The 27,500-nt window shown below is 42.1% G+C and overlaps 1 protein-coding gene across 1 annotated transcript in view; it reads left to right on the top strand.

The window, feature by feature from the left end:
• PAIP1 (poly(A) binding protein interacting protein 1) overlaps window positions 1-27,500 on the top strand; it is an 86,215-nt gene that overhangs the window by 53,134 nt on the left and 5,581 nt on the right. The window contains exon 9 of the mRNA XM_053699683.1: window positions 27,205-27,343. Coding sequence (XP_053555658.1) covers window positions 27,205-27,343 — 139 coding nt within the window. The remainder of the gene's footprint in view (window positions 1-27,204; window positions 27,344-27,500) is intronic.

Here is a 27,500-nt window from a genome sequence, read left to right as displayed (position 1 = left end):
AGTAAAATTAAAATTCCTAAGATTCTTTCCTTTCTCCAAGAGGGTTTGGATAAAGGGTTGTCAGCGAGTTCTCTAAAGGGACAGATTTCTGCTTTATCTGTCTTGTTACACAAACGACTGGCAGCTGTGCCAGATGTACAAGCTTTTGTACAGGCTTTAGTCAGAATCAAGCCTGTCTACAGACCCATGACTCCTCCTTGGAGTCTAAATTTAGTTCTTTCAGTTCTTCAAGGGGTTCCGTTTGAACCTTTACATTCCATAGATATCAAGTTTCTATCTTGGAAAGTTCTGTTTTTGGTTGCTATTTCTTCTGCTAGAAGAGTTTCTGAATTATATTCTTTGCAGTGTGATCCACCCTATCTGGTGTTCCATTCAGATAAGGTTGTTTTGCGTACTAAGCCTGGTTTTCTTCCAAAAGTTGTTTCCAACAAGAATATTAACCAGGAAATGGTTGTTCCTTCTCTGTGTTCCAATCCAGTTTCAAAGAAGGAACGTTTGTTACACAATTTAGATGTAGTTCGTGCTTTAAAGTTCTATTTAGAAGCAACAAAGGATTTTAGACAAACCTCATCTTTGTTTGTTGTTTACTCTGGTAAGAGGAGAGGACAAACAAAAAGCTACTGTTACCTCTTTCTTTCTGGCTGAAAAGCATTATCCGATTGGCTTATGAGACTGCCGGACGGCAGCCTCCTGAACGAATCACAGCTCACTCTACTAGGGCTGTGGCTTCCACATGGGCCTTCAAGAACGAGGCTTCTGTTGATCAGATATGTAAGGCAGCGACTTGGTCTTCTCTGCACACTTTTGCCAAATTCTACAAATTTGATACTTATGCTTCTTCGGAGGCTATTTTTGGGAGAAAGGTTTTGCAAGCTGTGGTGCCTTCCGTTTAGGTAACCTGATTTGCGCCCTCCCTTCATCCGTGTCCTAAAGCTTTGGTATTGGTTCCCACAAGTAATGGATAACGCCGTGGACCGGACACACCAATGTTGGAGAAAACAGAATTTATGCTTACCTGATAAATTACTTTCTCCAACGTTGTGTCCGGTCCACGGCCCGCCCTGGTTTTTTAATCAGGTTTGGAAAAATGTTTTCTCTATACACTACAGTCACCACGGCACCCTATAGTTTCTCCTTTTTTTCTCCTAACAGTCGGTCGAATGACTGGGGGGCGGAGCCTGAGGAGGGGCTATATGGACAGCTTTTGCTGTGCTCTTTGCCATTTCCTGTTGGGGAAGAGAATATTCTCACAAGTAATTATGGGGCATTCCAGACATGGATCTGATGGCGTCCCGTCAGAACTTCAAGGTTCCTTGCTACGGGTCCAGATCCAGGGATCCCAAGGCGATTCTAGTGGATGCATTAGTGGCGCCTTGGTCGTTCAACCTAGCTTATGTGTTTCCACCGTTTCCTCTCCTTCCCAGGCTCGTAGCCAGGATCAAACAGGAGAAGGCCTCGGTGATTCTGATAGCTCCTGTGTGGCCACGCAGGACTTGGTATGCAGACCTGGTGAATATGTCATCGACTCCACCATGGAAGCTACCTTTTGAGACAGGATCTTCTAGTACAAGGTCCATTCGAACATCCAAATCTAATTTCTCTGCAGCTGACTGCTTGGAAATTGAACGCTTGATTTTATCCAAGCGTGGATTTTCAAATTCAGTGATAGATACTCTGGTCCAAGCCAGAAAACCTGTGACTAGAAAGATTTACCATAAAATATGGAAAAAAATATATCTGTTGGTGTGAATCCAAGGGATTCTCCTGGAGTAAAATTAAAATTCCTAAGATTCTTTCCTTTCTCCAAGAGGGTTTGGATAAAGGGTTGTCAGCGAGTTCTCTAAAGGGACAGATTTCTGCTTTATCTGTCTTGTTACACAAACGACTGGCAGCTGTGCCAGATGTACAAGCTTTTGTACAGGCTTTAGTCAGAATCAAGCCTGTCTACAGACCCATGACTCCTCCTTGGAGTCTAAATTTAGTTCTTTCAGTTCTTCAAGGGGTTCCGTTTGAACCTTTACATTCCATAGATATCAAGTTTCTATCTTGGAAAGTTCTGTTTTTGGTTGCTATTTCTTCTGCTAGAAGAGTTTCTGAATTATATTCTTTGCAGTGTGATCCACCCTATCTGGTGTTCCATTCAGATAAGGTTGTTTTGCGTACTAAGCCTGGTTTTCTTCCAAAAGTTGTTTCCAACAAGAATATTAACCAGGAAATGGTTGTTCCTTCTCTGTGTTCCAATCCAGTTTCAAAGAAGGAACGTTTGTTACACAATTTAGATGTAGTTCGTGCTTTAAAGTTCTATTTAGAAGCAACAAAGGATTTTAGACAAACCTCATCTTTGTTTGTTGTTTACTCTGGTAAGAGGAGAGGACAAACAAAAAGCTACTGTTACCTCTTTCTTTCTGGCTGAAAAGCATTATCCGATTGGCTTATGAGACTGCCGGACGGCAGCCTCCTGAACGAATCACAGCTCACTCTACTAGGGCTGTGGCTTCCACATGGGCCTTCAAGAACGAGGCTTCTGTTGATCAGATATGTAAGGCAGCGACTTGGTCTTCTCTGCACACTTTTGCCAAATTCTACAAATTTGATACTTATGCTTCTTCGGAGGCTATTTTTGGGAGAAAGGTTTTGCAAGCTGTGGTGCCTTCCGTTTAGGTAACCTGATTTGCGCCCTCCCTTCATCCGTGTCCTAAAGCTTTGGTATTGGTTCCCACAAGTAATGGATAACGCCGTGGACCGGACACACCAATGTTGGAGAAAACAGAATTTATGCTTACCTGATAAATTACTTTCTCCAACGTTGTGTCCGGTCCACGGCCCGCCCTGGTTTTTTAATCAGGTTTGGAAAAATGTTTTCTCTATACACTACAGTCACCACGGCACCCTATAGTTTCTCCTTTTTTTCTCCTAACAGTCGGTCGAATGACTGGGGGGCGGAGCCTGAGGAGGGGCTATATGGACAGCTTTTGCTGTGCTCTTTGCCATTTCCTGTTGGGGAAGAGAATATTCTCACAAGTAATGGATGACTCCGTGGACCGGACACACCAATGTTGGAGAAAGTAATTTATCAGGTAAGCATAAATTCTGTTTTTTATAAACTTCAGTCACCTCTGAACCTTTGGCTTTTCCTTTCTCTTCCTAACTTCGGTCGAATGACTGGAGGTGGAGGGTAGGGAGGAGCTATATTTACAGCTCTGCTGTGGTGCTCTTTGCCACTTCCTGTTAGCAGGAGGATAAATCCCACAAGTAAGGATGAAATCCGTGGACTCGTCATATCGTAAAAGAAACAAATTTATCAGGTAAGCATAAATTTCCTTTTTTCTCTCAAGTCCATGGTAGAAGCGACGCTACTATCTGTCACACTTGATGGGCCGTGTTCCTGTTCCACAGTGTAGATTCCGGTAACATTGTTTAATTTTACTTTCATCATGGATGTATTGTAATTACAACTGTTTATCCGAAAGGGGCTACAACCTTTCGGGGATAATTTTTACATAGGGTCTCGGTGATGATCCTATTTGTATCTAGGAATCAAGGGTTAGTATCTCCTGAGGGAGTTTATTGAACAGGGAGGGGTTATAATCATCTTTGTGATTCTGTCTTCTACTGTGTAGTGTTGCTCTGCCTCATGGCTATTTTGGAAAATTACGGCCTATGTCTAGTGACGCAGCCTTTACGGTCTGGCGCTCTTTGGCCTGGACTGCACGGTTTACCTTGTGACCTCATTTCCGCTTTCCTGACTGTGTGGCGACGGAGAAATCCTGGTCTGCTGTTCTCTGGAGGTGGTGAGTGCCCCAGCCATTTGGGGTGTAAGGTGCCGTTTAGATTTTTCATTACTTATGGGATATTTTCCTCCTGCCTGCAGGAGGCGGCAAAGAGCACCTACAGCAAAGCTGTTAAATAGTCCCTCCCTTCCCCTCCAACCCAGTCATTCTCTTTGCCTGCGTTATAGGAGATGGCAAAGTGAGGTGTTAAAAATAAACTCTTTATTGAAGAATCTTTTTTTAAGTAGTGCCAGAATGTACTAATTTGCTCTTCGGTGTAGCCTAGACCTAATCAGTCTCTACAGTAGGGCTTTTTGGTGGCTTTAAAGCGTTGGGAACTGGTGGGACATAATTCTCACTGCGCCTCCTAAGATGTTGCTGCCCTATTATAGATAGCCTAAGCGCATGGTAACTCAGGCTGATCTTCTTCCACAGGGCTATGAGAGGGAGAAATAGGATCCTCTTACACCTGATGGACGACCCTGTTATCAGGCAGCATGGAGGTAAGTTCTATTTGGTTTCTCATTCTGGAACTACAGGCAGAGTGATTATGGCACTTTACTTTTCCTAATTTTTACACTTGTATTATGCTGCTAGTGCAGCTCTGGGACAAAACTCCCCTTATTGAGATATAGGGGTTATCTTGTGGCAAAATGAGTATGTACAGGCACTGGGGAGACTGCTTTTATTATTTTTATTACATGTCGCAGTTTGTGTTTTTAGTATGGATACCGAGCTAGCTTGACTTATTTGATGTACGCCCACGATGGGTGGGGCCTATTTCCGCACGCTTCCTCATTCTGGCTGCTACCTGGGCTGAGAAGTCACATGGAGTTTCTGCTGCCACATGGCCTTTGTTTATAAAATATTTGGTCAGGAGGTGGTAGTGCTCCCGGCAAGCGGTGTGTTCTGTTTTTCTCCTCCGGTCCTCTGATATCAGGTTGGTCCTGGGAGTTCGATCGCTTGTTTGGTGGCAGGGGAGTTACCCTTGCTGGCTATCCCTTGGTTCTGTTTTTAAAGTCACAGTTGCATATATTTTTTTTATATAAAAAAAAAAAAGTGAAGTTTTATTTTATGTGAAAGATGGATTCTGAAGCTTATCAATCTGCTCTTTGCTCTATGTGCTTGAATGATCAGATTGAGCCCCCTATTCCTTTTTGTCCCTCATGTGTTAAGAGGGCCTTGAGTTACAAAGAGAAGATTTTTCACGAGCATGCCTCTTCTAAGGCGGATGCTTCTCAGGGCTCTCAAGATGAGATTCAAAGTATTTCGCAGCGGTCTCCCCAAATGTCCCAAGAGATTTCGCCCGCTCAAGCAGTGCCCTGTACTAATACTTTAGCTTCTAATATTTCCTTAATGGATATAGCTAAGGTAGTGTCTTCTATTTCTGATACGTTATCTGCCTTTCCCATATTTCAAGACGGACGTAAGAGGAGTGACCATGGAGTCAGTAAGGATACTGATGCATTGGTGTCATTTTCAAATTTACCCTCAAAGAACATGAGTTGGAGGGTTCGGAGTCTTTATCTGAGGGTGAACTTTTTGATTCTGGAAGTTCTGTTCCCGTTTCAGATTCGGAGGTGGTTTCTTTCAGGTTTAAAGTAGAACACCTCCGCCTGTTACTTAGGGAGGTATTATCAACTTTAGATGATTGTGATTCTACAGTAGTAGTGGCTCCTGAAAAGTTGTGTAAGATGGATAAATATTTTGAAGCTCCCTCGTATTCAGATGTTTTTCCAATACCTAAGAAGGCTTTGGAGACTATTTCTAAGGAATGGGACAGACCAGGTATTCCTTTTTCTCCATCTCCGGTCTTTAAGAAAAGGTTTCCTATAGTGGACTCTCTAAAGCAAAATTGTCAGACAGTACTTAAGGTGGAAGGAGCTATTTCCACCCTGGCTAAACGTACGACTATTCCTATTGAGGATAGCTGTGCCTTTAAGGATCCTATGGACAAGAAGTTGGAAAGATTACTTAAGACGATTTATACTCATCAGGGGTTTTTGTTGCAGCCTACTGCATGCATTGCCATGGTTACTAGTGCAGCAGCTTATTGGTTTGACGCTCTGTCTGAGTCTCTCAGACATGAGACCCTGTTGGAGGAAATCCAGGATAGGATTAAGGTGCTGAAATTAACGAATGCCTTTATTACTGATGCTTCCTTGCAAATAACTAAATTAGCTGCAAAGACTTCGGGGTTTTCTATCTTGGCCTGCAGAGCCTTGTGGTTAAAACCCTGGGCTGTGTATGTGTCCTCCAAGTCTAAGCTTCTAACAATTCCTTACAAGGGAAAGACCTTGTTTGGACCTGGCCTAAAATTATTTCTGATTCCACTGGAGGGAAGGGTCATCTACTCCCTCAGGATAAGAGAAACGAGCAAAAGGGACGTCAAAGTAATTTTCGTTCCTTTCGAAATTTCAAGAGTAATTCCTTTTGTTTACCCAGCCCAAGCCTACTTGGAGACCCAAACAGTCATAGGTCAAGGGTAAGCAACCCAAGAAACCTGCGGCTGAATCCAAGACAGCATGAAGGGTTTGCCCCCGATCCAGGGCCGGGTCTGGTCGGGGGCAGACTGTCCTTTTTCGTTCAGGCATGGGTAAGAGATGTTCAGGATCCCTGGACTATAGAGATTGTGTCCAGGGGATACAGACTGGAGTTCAAAGCCTTACATCCTCGGAAGGTTTCTCCTTTCAAGGTTATCCGCAAACCAGATAAAGAGAGGCGTTCTTATGTTGTGTAAGAGACCTCTCCTCCATAGGAGTGATTGTTCCAGAGAAGGTTTTTATTCCAATCTGTTCGTAGTTCCCAAAAAGGAAGGAACTTTCAGACCGATTTTAGACCTCAAGAGTCTAAACAAATTTCTCAGAATCCCATCATCCAAGATGGAGACTATTCGCACTATTCTGCCGTTGATCCAGGAGGGTCAATTCATGACGACGGTGGACTTGCAGGATGCATATCTTCATGTTCCTAACCACAAGGAACATCACAAGTTCCTAAGATTTGCATTTCTGGACAAACATTTGCAGTTTGTGGCTCTTCCTTTTGGGTTGGCCACAGCGCCCAGAATTTTCACAAGGGTTCTGGGGTCTCTCTTGGCGGTCCTAAGACCACAGGGCATTGCAGTAGTGCCTTACCTTGACGATATTCTAATCCAGGCGCCATCTTGCCATCAAGCAAAGTCTCATACCGACATTGTCTTAGCCTTCCTGAGATCTCACGGGTGGAAGGTGAATTTAGAAAAGAGTTCTCTAGTCCCAAAGACAAAGGTTACCTTTTTGGGAACTTTAATAGATTCTGTTCAAATGAGGATTTTTCTGACAGAAGTCAAGAAATTAAAGATTAAAGATTATAGATACTCCAAACCACTCCGAATTCATCTGTGGCCCAGTGTATGGAGGTAATCGAGTTGACGGTAGCGGCAATGGACATCGTCCCATTTGCTCGGTTCCATTTCAGACCTCTGCAGCTGAACATGCTCAGACAGTGGAATGGAGATTATGCTGACTTGTCTCCTCAAATAGTCATGGAGAAGGAGACAAGAGACTCTCTTCAATGGTGGTTGTCTCTGGATCATCTTTCTCAGGGAACCTGCTTTCGCACACCTTCCTGGGTAATTGTGACAACAGACGCCAGTCTTTTAGGATGGGTAGCCGTCTGGGGTGCTCTGAAGACTCGGAGTGTGGACCCGGGCGGAGTCTCTTCTTCCTATCAACATTCTGGAACTGAGAGCGATTTTCAATGCGCTTCTGCCTGGCCTCAGTTGGCCTCGGCCCGGTTCATCAGATTTCAGTCGGACAACGTAACGACTGTCGCCTACATCAATCATCAGGGAGGAACGAGGAGTTCCTTGGCGATGTCAGAAGTATCCAAGATCATTCAGTGGGCAGAGAGCCGCTCTAGTCATCTGTCAGCGATCCACATCCCAGGGGTGGACAACTGGGTTGCGGATTTTCTAAGCAGACAAACTTTCCATCCGGGTGAGTGGGAACTTCATCCGGAAGTATTCTCAAGTCTGATCCTCAAATGGGGTCAACCGGAGTTAGATCTCATGGCATCTCAGCAGAATGCCAAGCTTCCGAGGTACGGGTCAAGGTCCAGGGATCCGCAGGCGGAACTGATAGATGCTCTAGCAGTTCCTTGGTCCTTCAAGCTAGCATACCTGTTTCCCCCGTTTGCACTTCTTCCTCGGGTCATTGCTCAAATCAAACAGGAGAGGGCTCTAGTGATCCTCATTGCTCCTGCCTGGCCTCGCAGGACTTGGTATGCGGACCTGGTAGACATGTCGTCTCTACCACCCTGGAGACTTCCGTTGAGGAAGGATCTTCTCATTCAAGGTCCCTTCCTTCACCCAAATCTAGTTTCTCTGAAGCTGACTGCTTGGAGATTGAACGTTTGATTTTGTCTAAACAAGGTTTTTCTGATGCGGTCATTAAGACCTTGGTTCAGGCTCATAAGCCGGTAACTAGAAGGATTTATCACAAGATATGGCGTAAATATCTTTGTTGGTGCGTATCTAATGGCTACTCGTGGATTAAGATTCCGAGAATTTTAGCTTTTCTCCAAGAGGGATTGGAGAAGGGTTTGTCGACTAGTTCCTTAAAGGGTCAGATTTCGACCTTGTCGGTGTTACTACATAAACGTCTGGCTGAGGTTCCAGATGTTCAATCAGGCTGTGGTCAGGATCAGACCTGTATTTAAGTCTGTTGCTCCTCCATGGAGTCTTAATTTGGTTCTTAAAGTTCTTCAAGGGGCTCCATTTGAACCTATACATTCCTTGACATTAAACTTCTGTTTTGGAAAGTTTTATTTCTGGTTGCTATTTCTTCTGCTCGTAGAGTGTATGAGCTCTCGGTGTTGCAATGCGCTTCCCCTTATCTAATTTTTCATGCAGATAAGGTTGTCTTGCGTACCAATTTGGGTGTTCTGCCTAAGGTAGTTTTGGACCGAAACATTAACCAGGAGATGTACCTTCGTTGTGTCCGAATCCTCCTCCTCAGAAGGAGCATCTCTTGCACAATCTTGATGTTTGTGATTTGAAGTTTTATTTACAGGCGACTAAGAATTTTCATCAGTCTTCCTCTTTATTTGTTGTTTTCTCTGGGAAACGAAGGGGTCAAAAGGCGACAGCTACCTCACTTTCTTTCTGGTTGAGGAATATCATTCGCTTTGCTTATGAGACCGCTAGGAAACAGCCTCCTGAGAGCATTACGGCTCATTCTACTAGAGCTGTGGCTTCTTCATGGGCATTCAAGAATGAAGAGACTGTTGAACAGATTTGTAAAGCTGCTACTTGGTCCTCTCTCCGCACTTTTTCTAAATTCTACAAATTTGATACTTTTGCCTCAGCTGAGGCGGCTTTTGGGAGAAAGGTTCTTCAAGCAGTGGTGCCTTCTGTTTAGGTATCCTGTCTTATCCCTCCTTTATCATCTGTGTCCTCTAAAGCTTGGGTATTGTATCCCATAAGTAATGAAGATGATCCGTGTACTCGTCATGTCCTTAAGAGGAAAAGAAAATTTATTCTTACCTGATAAATTTGTTTCCTCTTGGACATGAGTCCACGGCCCGCCCTGTCTGAAGTTTAGAAAAATAACATCCTGTCTAAACAGACACCTCTGCACCTTTGGTTTTTCCTTTCTCTTCCTAACTTCGGTCGAATGACTGGGTTGGAGGGGAAGGGAGGGACTATTTAACAGCTTTGCTGTAGGTGCTCTTTGCTGCCTCCTGCAGGCAGGAGGAGAATATCCCATATAAGTAATGAAGATGATCCGTGGACTCGGCATGTCCAAGAGGAAACAAATTTATCAGGTAAGAATACATTTTCTTTTTTATTTAGTGTCCCAGTTATGGAGGATTCTGATTTTTTGGAGACGGATGTCTCTGATTCAGACTCTCTACTTCTTGCGAAGAATATGAATTGACCTGGGTGATACATGCCCATCAGTTATGTTTCGAATGACGTTTTTAGAGTGCTCTGTTCCACTGGATCGGGGAATCAGGTGCCCAATGAGCCATTAACCCTTCTCTGGGGATTCTATTTCTCACGAGACGAGTTCCCTACTTTTACTACGCATGCAGGTAACCCAAACGCTACTTATCCGCATGGCCATATTTTTGGTGCTGGCACATCTGCACCTCTCGGGAGTGTGCGCGATATTGTCCGTGTTTCGTTAACCGGGGCTTGTCAGGCGTGGGATTGTCTGGTCCAGTTCAGCCCTCCGGAGGAGTGACTGCCCCTGAGGCCTCGGGGTCAACCTTCGGGGCCGGTGTTTTCTTTTGTCTCTGCAGAGGTATGTTGCGCCTTTCGTTATAGACTGGCACGCCTTCGTGTTCTACTAAGGCACATTTTTTGTGTTGCTGAAGGATTCCACTCTTAATGGGTCTGGGGATTCTCGAAGTCTTAATCTTCGACTGGCTTGCATGCATAGACATAAGGGGATGAAGAAATCTTTTTATAGTTCTGTTTTTTTTGTGTATCCTTTTCCAGTTCTGAGCTTGGAAGTCTCAGACCCCTGTTGGGCTGGTCCTGCTGGTCTGTCCGTTCTTCCTGGGCGATAACCTACGGGTTGCCTTATCTTTTTATTTTCATCTGGTGAGGATGATTTTTATTTGGGCTAAAGCTCATGTTGTGGTGTGATGTTTCCTTCAGGAACTTTCTTCCCTGGAATTAATACTCGTGATTTTGTGGTCGCACTGTTTACAAAAGTCTGTCTGCCTGTTCTTTATACCTCCATCTCAGGGGAGACTCTGTGGCCTTGACAGTGCTGTGGCTCATGGTTTCAGGTTGGTATTGACAGGGTACAAATCATTCTGTCTTTGAGGCCTAGTTCAACCAAGTGGCGCCTTTATGTCCGGTGAGGGCGCCTAGTGATCACAATATGATTTCTGTAGTTTACTTGTTTTATTTTACGAGCTTCAACTAGCATCCTGAGAGGACTTGAGGGTTTCCGTGGTTGCTTAGGGGCATGGGGTCAGTCCTCCTTCGCCTTTCAAGCTAGTGGGCCGGAACTCCGTTGAGATCCGCTGCGACATGCTCAATCGTTTCTGATTTTTTGGAAAACAAGTGTTCCTTCCCGTTGTATGTTGGAGGCTTGGAGGATTTAGGTCCTTCATCCTGCTGTTCTTACGGTTTTGCCTTTCATGGTCTCTTTGGAAGTGTCCTTTTAGGACTTGTTCCTTTTTAGAGGTTCTCTTCCTTTGGGTCGAGACTTTCTGGACTTCGTCTGTTTTTTTTCTGGCGGTTTTGTACACTTAATCAGGAAGTGAAGGCCGTGAGGCTCTGTCTTCCTTCGGGAGGTAGTCGTCTCCATATCTGGGGCGATAGGAGGTGTCTTCAAGATTTTTGCTTAAAAAATGTTTTTCTGCTTGTGTTCAGGATGCTTTGCATTCTTCTTCCTTGGGTGTGGTCCTCTGGAACTTTAATCTGAAAGGATTATGGAGACTAGCCTTTCTTTCTACTCTTTTGGGTGACTCTGTTCTCGTTTTCATTTCCCTTAGTGTTGCCCTTGGGGGGGGTTGTCTTCCGGCTAAGGGTGTTCTCTTCCCTTTGGGCTGGGAATTACGAGTGAGTCCTGTACCCGTTCTCATCCCCTGTGAGTCTACTTCAGACTGGGGTATCTTGTGTTTCTTGGGAGTGTCGTTCATTCTTGGATGATTCTGGGCCCCGGGTTCTTGTCTTGTATGTATCTTCGGGATGACCCAGTTTTTTCAGGGACCCTATGTTGCGACATAGGGGCTAGCTCATTGGGCTTGCAAGCAGGTAGAATTGAAAAAATTGCGAAATCCCAGAGCTCTCATAATGAGGGCTCTGGGATTCCGCAATTTTTTAAATTGTACTTGCAACCAGCATTGGTATCCCTGTCTATTTCTTCAAGCAGCAAGTGCCGGGTGAAGACGCTGCGGGACCCCCCCTCCAAAAAAAAAAAAAGTCACGTCTGCCAGCATTCAGCCAGCCGCAGGCTGGGAACTCCGGATAGAGGCGGAAGGGAAGGAGAATAGCAGAGGACGCTGCTGCCGGATATGATTCCGATCCTGCTGAAAGGGATTCCCCCTACCTTCGGTGTGCATAGGTACACCTCTGACGGCTGCCGCATACTGAATATCGTTTGGTGGGGGGAGTGTGTCCCTCATAGGTCCCGGTTACCGGAGTTGGTATGCTTATTGTCTTTATAGGGGTTTACCACTTTACTCTCTGTGTTGAAAGCAGGTAGGCCAGAGTTCACATCCACCTTCAGGGTACTGGTTATTAACTTTAAGGCCTGACTTGTCCTTCGGACGGATTGTGCTCCTCTTCATGGGAAGTTTTTTTTCCCTCTGTTGGGTCAACAGTGGTGTCTGGATGATTTTTTCATTCGGTCCGTGGCTTTATCATACTATGGCTTCATGTCTTGTAGACATGTACGCTGTTCTTATCTGTGCCCTTCCCTTTTGAGGGGTTAGTTGGTCTTCCTTATGAGCGGGGGTTTCCTCTCTCTGGAGGGTCTTTGTCCTGCCCTGTGTGTAGAAGGCTGGATCAGGTGGCTTATTTCTGTAAGGGGCAGCATCTGCTGCTCTGTGGGCTCTGTTCCAACTGTTGGAATTTGATCTCTCTACGTAGAGACTGTCTATGAGAGCTGTGACAGGTCTTCCTACGGATCTATTGCACTTTTCTCTGTTCCAGGTCCCAGGGGGTTCTCCTTGAGTGCCTTATTTTGGAGGAGCGGATGGGTTGGCACCCGAGCTCTGTTGGGGTGGGTGAGTCCTCCCTTTTTCTTTCCATTCCCTGGGGGCTTGTGATTTGGAGTCTTTCTGTTCCCCATTTCTATCAGACATGTCTGTCGCTTGGGCTGGTCCGGTGTTGGAGCAGGATCTGAGATCTGTTGCTCTGCTTAATTCGTCCTCTGAGCATTCGAGGTACGGTTACATTTTTACATGACTGCAGTGTTATTGCTTCAGGTGTAGCAGACCTACGTGAGCTTTCTGAATGAGGTTTTGTTCCTGAATATTTTGGTATTCTGAGCTACCTTTTTGCGACTTGGGGACCTTAGTCTTCAGTTGCTTTTAGGGGAAGATCCCTCTCTGTTTCAGACTCCCAGCCTTACCCCTGTGGTTTCTCTATTCTGGCATCTGAGCGTTGCCTCCCCTTGTTTTTATGAGACTGGTGGGTCTCTGTTGGTCTGGAGTTCCTTTTGCTAGCTGGACAGCTAGCTCAGCATGCTAATGCACTGTGGCTACTCTGCGCTGTAGCAAACCGAGGGTTGCAAGTTCGATCCCCGGCGAGGTCTACTCGGCCTTCCTCCTTTACGAGGTTGATAGGATGAGCAGCGCCTTGAATCCATTAAGGGGGATTTGCCGCGCTTTACAAGAACATTCATGTTTTCTACGTATCTTTTCTTTGTGGAAGAATACGGTAGTTTGTTCCCTTTCTTTAGTAAGGGGCGTGTTGTTTGGAGACCGACTGCTGGGCGACGGTGTCTCCTGGAGACTGTTGACTCATTTGAGTCTAGTTCCTGCGGTCTCTAGCAAGGCTTGTGGACTATCTGCGGTTAGGGTCCTTGGGCTTTTTCCTTTTTGTTTCAAAGTTGTTCTCGGCTTTGGACGAAGCGGGATGTTGTGGAGTAGGGGTTTTCAGGCCTGGTGCCCTCAGAATGGGCTGCTTCTTGTACCCTCCCGTTTTTTGCATTCAGTGTCCTCTATAGCTTGGGTATTGTTTTCCCTAAAGTAATGAATGCAGCTGTGGACTCTTTCCATTTATGAAGAAAAACTTAAATTACTTACCTGATCATTTTCTTTTCTTCAGATGGAAAGAGTCCACAGCTCTGCAGCCTTCATTTTCTGTTTTTCTGGCACCTTTTCACCCTGATTCTTCTATTGTTCCTTGTTCACTCTGCAGAATGACTGGGGGATGAGGGGAGTGGGAGGAGTATTTAAGCCTTTGGCTGGGGTGTCTTTACCTCCTCCTGGTGGCCAGGTTCTGAATTCCCAAAAGTAATGAATTCAGCTGTGGACTCTTTCCATCTGAAGAAGAGAATTATCAGGTAAGCATAATTTAAGTTATTTTTAGTGATGGTAGATCATAGCGGTTTTTTTTAAACACTACTCTGATTTACCATCACTTTAAACAACTTTTACATAACCTTTTTTCTATGCAAAAATGTAGTACTGTGCTGTTTATATTACTTTTTTAAAGGGACAGTAAACTGTTTTGCTTTTAAGACCCAGTATAGTCTAATAGTTACTTTACTGCTCCTACACTATTTTCTGCATAATGCACCTCCTGGACTTGAAAGCTTACTCTTGTCACTGGCTGCCCCAATGCACAAGCAGCTGATCACACCAATTGCTTTAATTAAGGTGAGATGCAGAGCGTTCTCTCAAGAAGGGTTAGCATGAAAGTTCAGGAGGAAGTTATGCTATAAAAAAAAATGGTAATCTGTCAGTAGTATTTTTCTCCACCAGTAAATAATATTGTAAGGTCTCAGGAGCAGTGAGTTGTAGCATAAATACCCTTTGTAAGTGTAACTTAACAAATTAACATTGTAGCAATACTTTTAGTGCTACCCTTCGCTTGTACATAAATTAGTAGAGCTTATAGAGTTTGGATGGATAGTGAAGGGTTTAGTCTAAATAAAATATATTAAATATGGTTTATCTTTTTGCACACCTGTAATAAAGGTGTATATATGTGTGTATGTGTATATATATATATATATATATATATATATATATATATATATATATATATATATATATATATATATTCTCATATCTATATCTCTTATTGACATACAGATTATGCTTACAACACCTCAACCAACATTTCATTATACTGTACAGACTGCTCTCTAGAGATGTGCATTTGGGGCCTTTGTGAGGATCTCAATGCGGTGCTAGGCAGCCGCTCATGCCGTTCAGATCTTTTCATAGCCGGATTGATTCTAGTGAAGGATCACCAGACTAAGTTATGTGCAAATCCAGATCTTAGTGTGGTGGTCTTTCACTAGAATCATTCTGGCTACAAAAAGATCCGAACGGCACAAGCGGGCGCCTACTTCCTCATTCAAATTCTCACAAAGGGTCCAAATGCACATCTCTAACTACTTTTTCATTTTTCCATTTTTTTTCCTTTAATGTATCAGAAAAAGTTAAAATGTTGTGATTTATGTATTTTCTTCTGTCTATCTTTCTATTCTACTGCTTGGTACATATTCATTGTTTAGTACAACTAGGGTGAGTAAAGATAAGTTAAAATTAAGTCATACCATATTTTGTCTCAGCACATTAATTAGTACTTGTCAAGCTGCCTACAATTTTCTTAATGCATTGTAAATGAAATTGTATGTAGCATGAAGGTGAAAAGTCTTATAGCCACATGAAAGGGTGAGGCTTCAGGCTTTGGGTTTCAATTTAGTTCTATAGATTTCTATGTTGAGTAAGAACCAAGATATGGAAATTTTGATTTGTGTGATCTTCATTTCTAGTTTTGTGTTGTAGTATTTATATTGATAAAACATTATACAGTTGAGGATTAGACATGTCTGTTTTTATTATTATTGATAACATTTCTAAAATGTATGTGTAGGGAGATGGTACAAGTGTGGCTTTTTATTTTGAAAAGGTTATGCACCCTGGAGAGAGACATTTCTAGGAAACCTCGGCATCAGCTTGGGGATGTGAATTTTTCATTTTGTTTTTAAAACAGTTAATAAATTTGAAGGATCTTTAGTTATTTGCTCACAAAATGAAAGAATACAAAATTTGTTGACTCGTTCATTTAAGTTTCTCTATTAGAATCAAAACATTTTGTATGCATTCACTTAGTTCCTTTTTGTTAAAGTGATGGTTAACTTTTTACGTGTTATAAAATCTGGTCCGGAATCTAAATACAATATTTTACAGGGACTTTAACCCTTTCCGGTCCTATACATTTTCACTTAGAGCGCCAGCAGGTCTTATTTAATTTTTGAAAAAAACACATACTTTTAAGTTTTATATAACACACAGGTTTATTTTCTTATAACTACAAAGCAGCTAATAATAATTATTCTAAAACATTATATTGTTTGTCTCTCTAGTTTTTCATTGTACAAAACTTTTTAAAACATACACCTGGTTGTAAACCAGGTTTTCTTGTGCAAGTTTCACAGAAGTAGGCAGTTTCTCGTCTTTCACCTTTATTTTTCTGTTGCTACATACTGCACAATCTTTGGTAGAATTTTTAATTTTTCATCACGAAGTGGGGTATTTCCTTTAGCCTGTCTTCAGTGTCTTGTGTTGATGGCCTTCCCTGCTTTTCTGCATTGACATTTCGAACTTGTCCAACGAGCTGCTCAATCAATGCCTTTCAAAATGTTATGCAACTACTTTAAAGTACCTATGCTTTCGGTCAAGATTATATAGTGTAAAGCTGTTTACTTATTGCAACTTCAAACAGCCAGAAGAACATTTTCCTCCACCATTTCATCGACTTTCGCAGAAAGGCATAACTTCAGCAGTAGTTGTCTGCTCTGTCCACACTCGGCACCCATGTATTTGGTGTTTTCCAACATAACTGGCTTTGAAATTTGTTACTAAATTACCTTTCGTAACTTTGTTAAATGAATTATACAGTATACACTGTTGAACACATGGATACAATTATTTTATCTTTCTATTGCAGGGCCATAATTTTATTATCTTTCTGATATGCAATGACCTTGTGCGCTTATTTTTTTTGCTCTTCATTTCCTGTGGCAAATCTTTGCGGTTGGTCATAACAATGCCAGTGGTGTGAATCCTAAGGCGCAATAGTTCTTCACAAAGTTCAGGTCCTGTGTAAAATGGGTCTTTAAACACACCTGTTCCTTGAGACACCGAAAGTAACATTTTGCACAAAGGACAATTCTACAAGTAAATGGAAGGTCAGGGCGAACTGAACTCTCTGTAGTAGTTTTGCCAAAATAAGGAACAAATGCAACTATGTAACCTTTTTCACTATTGCATAAGCAATAGATTTGAAGTCCTCATTTGGTGGGCTTCTGTGGATTGTAACATTTCCACTGTACTCTGCCCTTAAATCCAACTATGCTTTCTTCTGCTATATTCACCCCAGGTATAAATAGTTCACTGCACTTTTTGTTTGTGGTCTGCTACATCTTTTACTTTTCTTCACCTAGTTCTAACCATCATTGGCTGCTGCGGTGATGGAGGGCACAAATACTTTCAGAAAATGTTTTAAGTATCTAGTTCTAGAAAACACATCAGTAAAGAAGGGCATGTGATCAAGCCACTTTTGGTAGAAAAACTCTCATCTCTGATTTTGAATTTAGAGCCATATTCATTATAACTCACAGAAAGGCTTTTATTTCTATCCGTCACCCCCTTCCAAGTATTCCAGATGGAATATTGAGGCCGAGAAGTGCATTTTTGTATTTTCACTATTGCATATCTCTTTTTCTATGAAAACTTGATTCAGTAGCTGGTCAGTAAAAAAAACTGACCACAAAAGTTTCCTTTTCACACTAACCATTTGGAATTTGAATTCCTGGTATGGGAACTGTAAAAGGGTGTCTCAGAAAATTAGGATCACTACTAAGGTACTTTTTTTCCAATTTTATATTTTTATTAATGTATACATTTTCAGTAGGTGGGTCTTCATCCTCCACATTTTTATTTTCATCCACAACTATTTCATTTGCATCACTGATATTTTAATTTTCAGTGTCACTACTTGAATCTGAATTACTTGAGTTACTGGGGTTAAAATCATCTTCCTCACTAAAATCTATTTCAGAATCACGGTCTTCTAAATTTCTTATTTCCTCCTCAGAATACTTTCTGCCCGCCATTCTTTAGAATTCACAGCTAAATAGCAAGTTTAGCAAATAAACACTAGATGTCGCTATTTAGCTGTGAAATTCATGTGGAAAAGACATTTCGGAATGTATCCGACATTGAACTGCAAGCAGTAAAACACTTTGTTGGCTATATTCTGACATAGGACCGGAAAGGGTTAATTGATCACTTCTAATGAAGATGCTCTGCAGCTTACTAATACCCTGCACTCCAGTCGCCCACTTAGAAACTTTTTTTCTCTTGTAAAGGTGTATCCAGTCCACGGGTTCATCCATTACTTGTGGGATATTCTCCTTCCCAACAGGAAGTTGCAAGAGGACACCCACAGCAGAGCTGTCTATATAGCTCCTCCCCTAACTGCCACCCCCAGTCATTCTCTTGCAAGCTCTCGACAAGAAAGGAAGTATCAAGAGATATGTGGTGACTTAGTGTAGTTTTTACCTTCAATCAAGAGTTTGTTATTTTTAAACGTTACCGGCGTTGTACTGTTTTACTCTCTGGCAGAAATTGGAAGAAGAATCTGCCTGGAGGTGGATGATCTTAGCGGTTTGTAACTAAGGTCCATTGCTGTTCTCACACATAACTGAAGAGTATGGAAAGAAAACTTCAGTTGGGGGGACGGTTTGCAGATCACCTGCTTTGAGGTATGTTCAGTATATTTTTTTCTAGAGAGATAAGGTCTAGAAAATGCTGACAGTGCCTGGTATATTTGAGGTAAGCCTGATACAGTGATTTAACAACGACTGGGATCATGCTTACAAGATAAGGGTAATATTCATGTTAATTCTCATATTACTTAGTGTAAAAACTTTTGCATTACTTACAGAAAAAATGTTTTTTCTCTGAGGGTGATAAATCTTAATTTGGGGCCTAGTTTTCCACATGGCTTGTTAGATTACTCCTAGGAGTACTTTTTTAAGGCCCTTTGACATTGAGTGTATGGTGGGAGGGGCCTATTTTCACGCACTTTATGCGCAGTTGATATTCAGACTGAGACATCCAGCTTCCCTAAAGGAGTCCTCTGGCATCTAGGACCAATATAGAGTTTTTTTTCCTGCAAAAATCCTGTTTAAGGGCAGGTAGGAGCCACAGCAGAGCTGTGGCAGTGTGTTTGACTGTTTTTTAACGGTTTTACCATTTTTCTAATCCGGTTTGGGGCCTAAGGGGTTAATCATCCATTTGCAAGTGGGTGCAATGCTGCTTTAGTCTCTTATACACACTGTAAAAATTTCGTAGAGTTTACTACTTTTTAACACTGTTTTGCAGTTTATGTGGTAGTTTTTTTCTCTTAAAGGCACAGTACCGTTTTTGTTTAATTGCTTTTTCACATTTATTAAAGTGTTTTCCAAGCTTGCTGGTCTCATTACTAGTCTGTTAAACATGTCCGACATAGAGGAAACTCCTTGTTCATTATGTTTAGAAGCCATTGTGGAACCCCCTCTTAGAATGTGTACCAAATGCACTGACCTTTCTATAAATTATAAAGACCATATTATGGCTTTTAAAGATTTATCACCAGAGGTTTCTCAGACTGACAAAAGGGAGGTTAAACCACCTAGCTCTCCCAATGTGTCAGAACCTATATCTCCCGCGCAAGTGACGCCAAGTACATCTGGCGCGTCCAATGCGTTTACCTTACAAGACATGGCGGCAGTTATGAATCATACCCTCACAGAAGTATTGTCCAAACTGCCAGGGTTACAAGGAAAGCGAGACAGCTCTGGGGCTAGAACAAATACAGAGCTTTCTGACGCTTTAGTAGCTATGTCTGATATACCCTCACAATGTACAGAAGCCGAAGCAGGAGAGCTTCTATCTGTGGGTGACATTTCTGATTCAGGGAAGGCGTTACTTCAGTCGGACTCTGAAATGACAGCATTTAAATTTAAGCTTGAACACCTCCGCTTGTTGCTCAGGGAGGTTTTAGCAACTCTGGATGACTGTGACACCATTGTAGTCCCAGAGAAATTGTGTAAAATGGACAAATACTTTGCAGTGCCTGTTTACACTGAGGTTTTCAGAAATTATTACAAAGGAATGGGATAGACCAGGTGTACCGTTCTCTCCCTCTCCTGCTTTTAAAAAGATGTTTCCCATAGATGCCGCTACACGGGACTCGTGGCAGACGGTCCCTAAGGTGGAGGGAGCAGTCTCTACCCTAGCTAAGCGTACAACTATCCCCGTCGAGGACAGTTGTGCTTTCCTAGATCCAATTGATACAAAATTAGAGGGTTTCCTTAAGAAAATCTTTATACAACAAGGTTTTATTCTCCAGCCTCTTGCATGCATTACCCCAGTCACTGCTGCAGCGGCTTTCTGGTTCGAGTCTCTTGAGGAGGCTCTACAGGTGGAGACCCTGTTGGATGATATCCTAGATAGGCTTAAAGCTCTTAAGTTAGCCAATTCATTTATTTCTGATGCCGTTTTTCATTTAACAAAGCTAACGGCTAAGAATTCAGGTTTTGCCATTCAGGCGCGTAGGGCGCTATGGCTTAAGTCCTGGTCAGCTGACGTTACTTCAAAGTCTAAGCTTCTCAACATCCCCTTCAAAGGGCAGACCCTATTCGGGCCTGGACTGAAGGAGATCATTTCTGATATTACTGGAGGAAAAGGCCACGCCCTTCCCCAGGATAGGTCCAACAAGTTAAGGACCAAACAGACTAATTTTCGTTCCTTTCGAAACTTCAAGAGTGGCGCAGCTTCAACTTCCTCTACTGCAAAACAAGAGGGAACTTTTGCCCAGTCCAAGCCAGTCTGGAGACCTAACCAGGCTTGGAACAAGGGAAAGTAGGCCAAAAAACCTGCTGCTGCCTCTAAAACAGCATGTAGGAGTAGCCCCCGATCCGGGACCGGATCTAGTTGGGGGCAGACTTTCTCTCTTCGCCCAGGCTTGGGCAAGAGACGTCCAGGATCCCTGGGCTCTGGAGATTGTTTCCCAGGGATATCTTCTGGATTTCAAAGCCTCATCTCCAAAGGGGAGATTTCATCTCTCACAATTATCTACAAACCAGATAAAGAGAGAGGCATTCTTACTTTACGTTCAAGACCTTCTGATTATGGGAGTGATCCACCCAGTTCCAAGGGAGGAACAAGGGCAGGGATTCTATTCAAATCTGTTTATAGTTCCCAAGAAAGAGGGAACTTTCAGACCAATCTTGGATCTCAAGATCCTAAACAAATTTCTCAGGGTCCCATCCTTCAAGATGGAGACTATTCGAACCATCCTACCTATGATCTAGTAGGGGGTCAATATATGACTTAAAGGATGCTTATCTCCACATTCCGATACACAGAGATAATCATCGGTTTCTCAGGTTTGCCTTCCTAGACAGGCATTAACAGTTTGTGGCTCTTCCCTTCGGATTAGCCACGGCACCAAGAATCTTTGCGAAGGTTCTAGGGTTCCTACTGGCGGTTCTAAGGCCATGAGGCATAGCGGTGGCTCCTTTTCTGACAGAGGTCAGGTTGTCAAAGCTTCTAACTTCCTGCCGTGCTCTTTATTCCACTTCTCATCCGTCAGTGGCTCAGTGTATGGAGGTAATCGGATTAATGGTAGCGGCAATGGACATAGTTCTGTTTGCCCGCCTACATCTCAGACCACTGCAACTTGGCATGCTCAATCAGTGGAATGGGGATTACACAGATTTGTCCCCTCTACTAAATCTGGATCAAGAGACCAGGGATTCTCTTCTCTGGTGGCTATCTCGGGTCCATCTGTCCAAGGGAATGTGTTTCCGCAGGCCAGAATGGACTATAGTAACGACAGATGCCAGCCTTCTGGGCTGGGATGCAGTCTGGAACTCCCTGAAGGCTCAGGGTTCGTGGACTCAGGAGGAAGCCCTCCTTCCGATAAACATTCTGGAACTAAGGGCGATATGCAATGCTCCTCAGGCTTGGCCTCAGCTAGCTGCGGTCAGGTTCATCAGATTTCAGTCGGACAACATCACGACTGTAGCCTATATCAACCATCAGGGGGGAACAAGGAGCCCCCTGGCAATGTTGGAGGTTTCAAAGATAATTCTATGGGCAGAGGTTCACTCTTGCCATCTCTCAGCTATCCATATCCCAGGAGTAGAGAACTGGGAGGCGGATTTTCTAAGTCAGCAGACTTTTCATCCGGGGGAGTGGGAGCATTTGCCCAGTTGATGGGTCCGGGTCCAGGGATCCCAAGGCAGCGCTGATAGATGCTCTAGCAGCACCCTGGTCCTTCAGCCTGGCTTATGTGTTTCCACCGTTTTCTCTGCTCCCTCGTCTGATTGCCAAGATCAAGCAGGAGAAAGCTTCGGTGATCTTGATAGCCCCTGCGTGGCCACGCAGGACTTGGTATGCAGATCTGGTGGACATGTCATCCTTTCCACCATGGACTCTGCCGTTAAGGCAGGACCTTCTACTTCAAGGTCCCTTCAAACATCCAAATCTAATTTCTCTGCGTCTGACTGCTTGGAGATTGAACGCTTGATTCTATCAAAGCGTGGTTTTTCCGAATCTGTCATTGATACCTTAATTCAGGCTCGAAAGCCTGTCACCAGGAAAATCTATCATAAGATATGGTGTAAATATCTTCATTGGTGTGAATCCAAGGGTTACTCATGGAGTAAGGTCAGGATTCCTAGGATATTTTCTTTTCTCCAAGAAGGATTGGAGAAGGGATTGTCAGCTAGTTCCTTAAAGGGACAGATTTCTGCTCTGTCTATTCTTTTGCACAAACGTCTGGCTGAGGTTCCAGACGTTCAAGCATTTTGTCAGGCTTTAGTTAGAATCAAGCCTGTGTTTAAACCTGTTGCTCCGCCATGGAGTTTAAATTTAGTTCTTAAAGTTCTTCAAGGGGTTCCGTTTGAACCTTTTATATTCCATAGATATTAAGCTTTTATCTTGGAAAGTTCTGTTTTTAGTAGCTATCTCCTCGGCTCGAAGAGTTTCGGAGTTATCTGCTTTACAGTGTGATTCCCCTTATCTGATTTTCCATGCAGATAAGGTAGTGTTACGTACCAAACCTGGGTTTCTTCCTAAGGTGGTATCTAATAAGAATATCAATCGGGAGATTGTTGTTCCTTCACTATGTCCTAATCCTTCTTCAAAGAAGGAACGTCTATTACACAATCTTGATGTGGTTCGTGCTTTAAAGTTTTATTTACAAGCTATGAAGGATTTTCGTCAAACATCTGCTTTGTTTGTTGTCTACTCTGGACAGAGGAGAGGCCAAAAGGCTTCGGCAACTTCTCTTTCTTTTTGGCTAAGAAGTATAATACGCTTAGCTTATGAGACTGCTGGCCAGCAGCCTCCTGATAGAATTACAGCTCATTCTACTAGAGCAGTAGCTTCCACATGGGCTTTTAAACATGAGGCCTCTGTTGAACAGATTTGTAAGGCGGCGACTTGGTCTTCGCTTCATACCTTTTCTAAATTCTATAAATTTGATACTTTTGCTTCTTCGAAGGCTATTTTTGGGAGAAAGGTCTTACAGGCAGTGGTGCCTTCCGTTTAAGTTTCCTGCCTTGTCCCTCCCTTCATCTGTGTCCTAAAGCTTTGGTATTGGTATCCCACAAGTAATGGATGAACCCGTGGACTGGATACACCTTTACAAGAGAAAACAAAATTTATGCTTACCTGATAAATTTATTTCTCTTGTGGTGTATCCAGTCCACGACCCACCCTGTCATTTTAAGTCAGGTGTTTTTTATTTTTAAACTACAGTCACCACTGCACCCTAGAGTTTCTCCTTTTTTCTTGCTTGTCTTCGGTCGAATGACTGGGGGTGGCAGTTAGGGGAGGAGCTATATAGACAGCTCTGCTGTGGGTGTCATCTTGCAGCTTCCTGTTGGGAAGGAGAATATCCCACAAGTAATAGATGAACCCGTGGACTGGATACACCACAAGAGAAATAAATTTATCAGGTAAGCATAAATTTTGTTTTCTATAGGAAGAATCGATTGATTGTTCACAGATTCAAACATTTTTCGGTAACAGTATTAGCACTGCTCTAGAACTTCCAAGCTCATTATATACTCCTGGAGTAAAGGTTTATTAACCGGTTTTTATTTATGGTATTAAGGTTTGAACATGCAATACAGATTTAACAGATTTAACTGTTGTGTTATATAACATGTCTTATTTTTCTTAAAATTTAATAAAATTGTTTCGTAAATTTTACAAAAGAGCAGTAATTAGATATGGATTGATTATAACACCTTGCATAAAATGTTTTTGTCAGCAAATTTTGATTTAGTTTTAGTCAGTCTTTTGACTAAAATGCCATTTTAGTTTGTCATATTTTAGTCATCAGAATTTCTTTAGTTTTATACTCATTTTTGTCTAGTTTTAGTCAACGAAATTAACAATGGTTGTTTCTTCAAAGATATGTTTGGAGGATCAATTTACCAAAAAGTTCTTTGATTCCTCAGACAAGGGTAATCTTTTTAGGTTTCCAGATAGATTCAGTGTCCATGACAAGAGACGTTTAAAATTGGTTGCAGCCTGACGGAACCTTCAGTCTCAGTCATTCCCTTCAGTCTCAGTCATTCCCTTCAGTAGCTATGTGCATGGAAGTTTTAGGTCTTATGACTGCAGCATCGGACGCAATCCCCTTTGCATCGTTTTCATATGAGATCTCTCCAGCTTTGTATGCTGAACCAATGGTGCAGGGATTATACAAGGATATCACAATTGATATTCTTAAATCCCAATGTTCAACTTTCTCTGACTTGGTGGTTAGATCACCATTGTATAATTTTCGGGGCCTCTTTCGTTCGTCCAACCTGGACGATGCGAGTCTTTCAGGTTTGGGAGCTGATTGGGGATCTCTGACAGCACAAGGAGTTTGGAAATCTCAAGAGGCGAGATTACCAATCAATATTTTGGATCTCCGTCCGATTCTCAGGGCTCTTCAGTTTTGGCCTCTGTTAAAGAAAGAACCGTTGATTTGTTTTCAGACAGACAATGTCACAACTGTGGCATATGTCAATCATCAGGGTGGGACTCTCAGTCCTCAAGCTATGAAAGAAGTATCCCGGATACTTGTTTGGGCGGAATTCAGCTCTTATCTAATTTCTGTGGTTCATATCCCAGGTATAGACAATTGGGAAGCGGATTATCTCAGTCGTCAGACTTTACATCCGGGAGATTGGTCTCTCCACCCAGATGTGTTTTCTCAAATTGTTCAGATGTGTGGGCTTCCAGAAATAGATCTGATAGCATCTCATCTAAACAAGAAATTTCCCAGGTACCTGTCCAGGTCCAGGGATCCTCAGACGGAAGCAGTGGATGCATTGACACTTCCTTGGTGTTTTCAACCTGCTTCTAGATCTTCTTCCAAGAATGATCTCGAAAATCATTATGGAGCAATCGTTTGTGCTGCTGGTGGCTCCAGCATGGCCTCACAGGTTTTGGTATGCGGATCTTGTTCGGTTGTCCAGTTGCCAACCTTGGCCACTTCCCTTAAGGCCAGACCTATCTCAAGGCCTGTTTTTCCATCAGGATCTCAAATCATTTAATTTGAAGGTATGGAAATTGAACGCTTAGTGCTTAGTCATAGAGGTTTCTCTAACTCGGTGATTAATACTATGTTACAGGTTCGTAAATCTGTTTCTAGAAAGATTTATTATCTAGTTTGGAAGACTTACATTTCATGGTGTAATTATAAATTTTCTTGGCATTCTTTTAGAATTCCTAGAATTCTACAGTTACTTCAGGATGGTTTGGATAAAGGTTTGTATGCAAGTTCCTTGAAAGGACAATTCTCTGCTCTTTCTGTTTTATTCCACAGAAAAATTGCTAAACTTCCTGATATTCACTGTTTTGTACATGCTTTGGTTCGTATCAAGCTTGTCGTTAGATCAATCTCTCCTCCTTAGAGTCTTAATTTGGTTTTGAAGGTTTTACAGGCTCCTCCATTTGAGCCTATGCATTCTTTGGACATTAAACTACTTTCTTGGAAAGTGTTGTTCCTTTTGGCCATCTCTTTTGCTAGAAGAGTTTCTGAATTATCTGATCTCTCTTGTGAATCTCCTTTTCTAATTTTTCATCAGGATAAGGCAGTTTTGCGCACTTCATTTAAATTCATACCTAAGGTTGTGAATTCTAACAACATTAATAGAGAAATTGTTGTCCCTTCTTAGTGTCCTAATCCTAAGAATTCTTTGGATGTGGTGAGAGCTCTGAAATATTATGTTTAAGTTACTAAAGATTTCAGGAAGGCTTCTAGTCTATTATCTTTTCTGGTTCCAGGAAAGGTCAGAAGGCTTCTGCTGTTTCTTTGGCATCATGGTTAAAGCTTTTGATTCATCAAGCTTATTTGGAGTTGGGTAAAACCCTGCCTCAGAGAATTACAGCTCATTCATCTAGATCAGTTTCCACTTCTTGGGCTTTTAAGAATGAAGCTTCAGCTGATCAGATTTGCAAGGCAGCAACTTGGTCTTCTTTGCATACTTTTACTATATTCTACCATTTTGATGTATTTGCTTCTTTGGAAGCAGTTTTTGGTAGAAAAGTTCTTCAGGCAGCTGTTTCAGTTTGATACTTCTGCTTCTAATTTAAGTTTTTTCTTTTCAATTATGAGACTAAACCTATGATTTGGGTTGTGGATTAATTTTTTTTTCAGCGGAAAATGGCTGTTTTTATTCTTTATCCCTCCCTCTCTAGTGACTCTTGCGTGGAGTTCCACATCTTGGGTATTGCTATCCCATACGTCACTAGCTCATGGACTCTTGCCAATTACATGAAAGAAAACATAATTTATGTAAGAACTTACCTGATAAATTAATTTCTTTCATATTGGCAAGAGTCCATGAGGCCCACCCTTTTTATGGTGGTTATGATTTTTTTGTATAAAGCACAATTATTTCTAAATTCCTTTGTTGGTGCTTTTTACTCCTTTCTTTATCACCCCACTACTTGGCTATTCGTTAAACTGAATTGTCGGTGTGATGAGGGGTGTATTTATAGGCATTTTGAGGTTTGGGAAACTTTGCCCCTCCTGGTAGGATTGTATATCCCATATGTCACTAGCTCATGGACTCTTGCCAATATGAAAAATGAATTTATCAGGTAAGCTCTTACATAAATTATGTTTTATAAAAAAAATAAATCTTTTTCTCTTACTGTTCAAAATAAGAAATGGGGTGAGATAAAAGGTACTCTCATAAATAATTTGAGTAGTGGTTAATGTGTATTTAATAAGACCTTATTTATTATTTAAGTTGCATCTTGTATCCACCACCTATATCCTAATTTTCATAATTGGGTTCTCATTTTGTATATTTGTCAGGCAATGACATTGTATTGTATGTGGACAAATATGTAATGTTTTACTTTTGTCGATTACCTAATATGTTGTGATGTGATTTATTTATTTTTGTGGTATGATAAAAAAAATGGCACAGCTAGATTAAAAAGTCAGTTACAGTGCATCTTCATTAGAAGTAATCCATTAAAGTCCCTGTGAAATCTTGCTTAGACCTGATTTTAAAACATGTAAACTTAACCATCACTTCAATGAACAATCATGGGGAAAATTAATTCAGACGCACGTCTTTGTTAATAGGATTGAGAATGTGCTTTGCTTCTCTCTTGTGTTTTTTGTGTTTTTAATTATTATCCCTGTTTTTGTTTTTTGTGTTTTTTTTAGAATGAACCTACATTTTACACTTCTGAAGGAGTCCCCTTCACTGCAGCAGATCCTGGTAAGTTAGAAAGTGTACCTACTGGTATTTTTAAAGGAAAATGTCAAAGTGAAATTCCAATACAAACTACCCCCCATAGTGCCAGTCTCACCACCACCCATCCACTAATTAGAGCTCCACTCATATAATACATTATAAAGTGCTACTTATGAGAGGCTTCAGATCACACATACATAAATCTGTAATTTAAAGGACCACAAAACATAGTAGAATAGTATAATCCGTAAATGCATAGTAAAAT

Source organism: Bombina bombina, chromosome 2 (genome assembly GCF_027579735.1).
Source record: "Bombina bombina isolate aBomBom1 chromosome 2, aBomBom1.pri, whole genome shotgun sequence".
Classification (NCBI taxonomy): Eukaryota; Metazoa; Chordata; class Amphibia; order Anura; family Bombinatoridae; genus Bombina; species Bombina bombina.
Note: the sequence above shows the minus strand (reverse complement) of the source record. Positions and strands in the feature narration are given on the sequence as shown.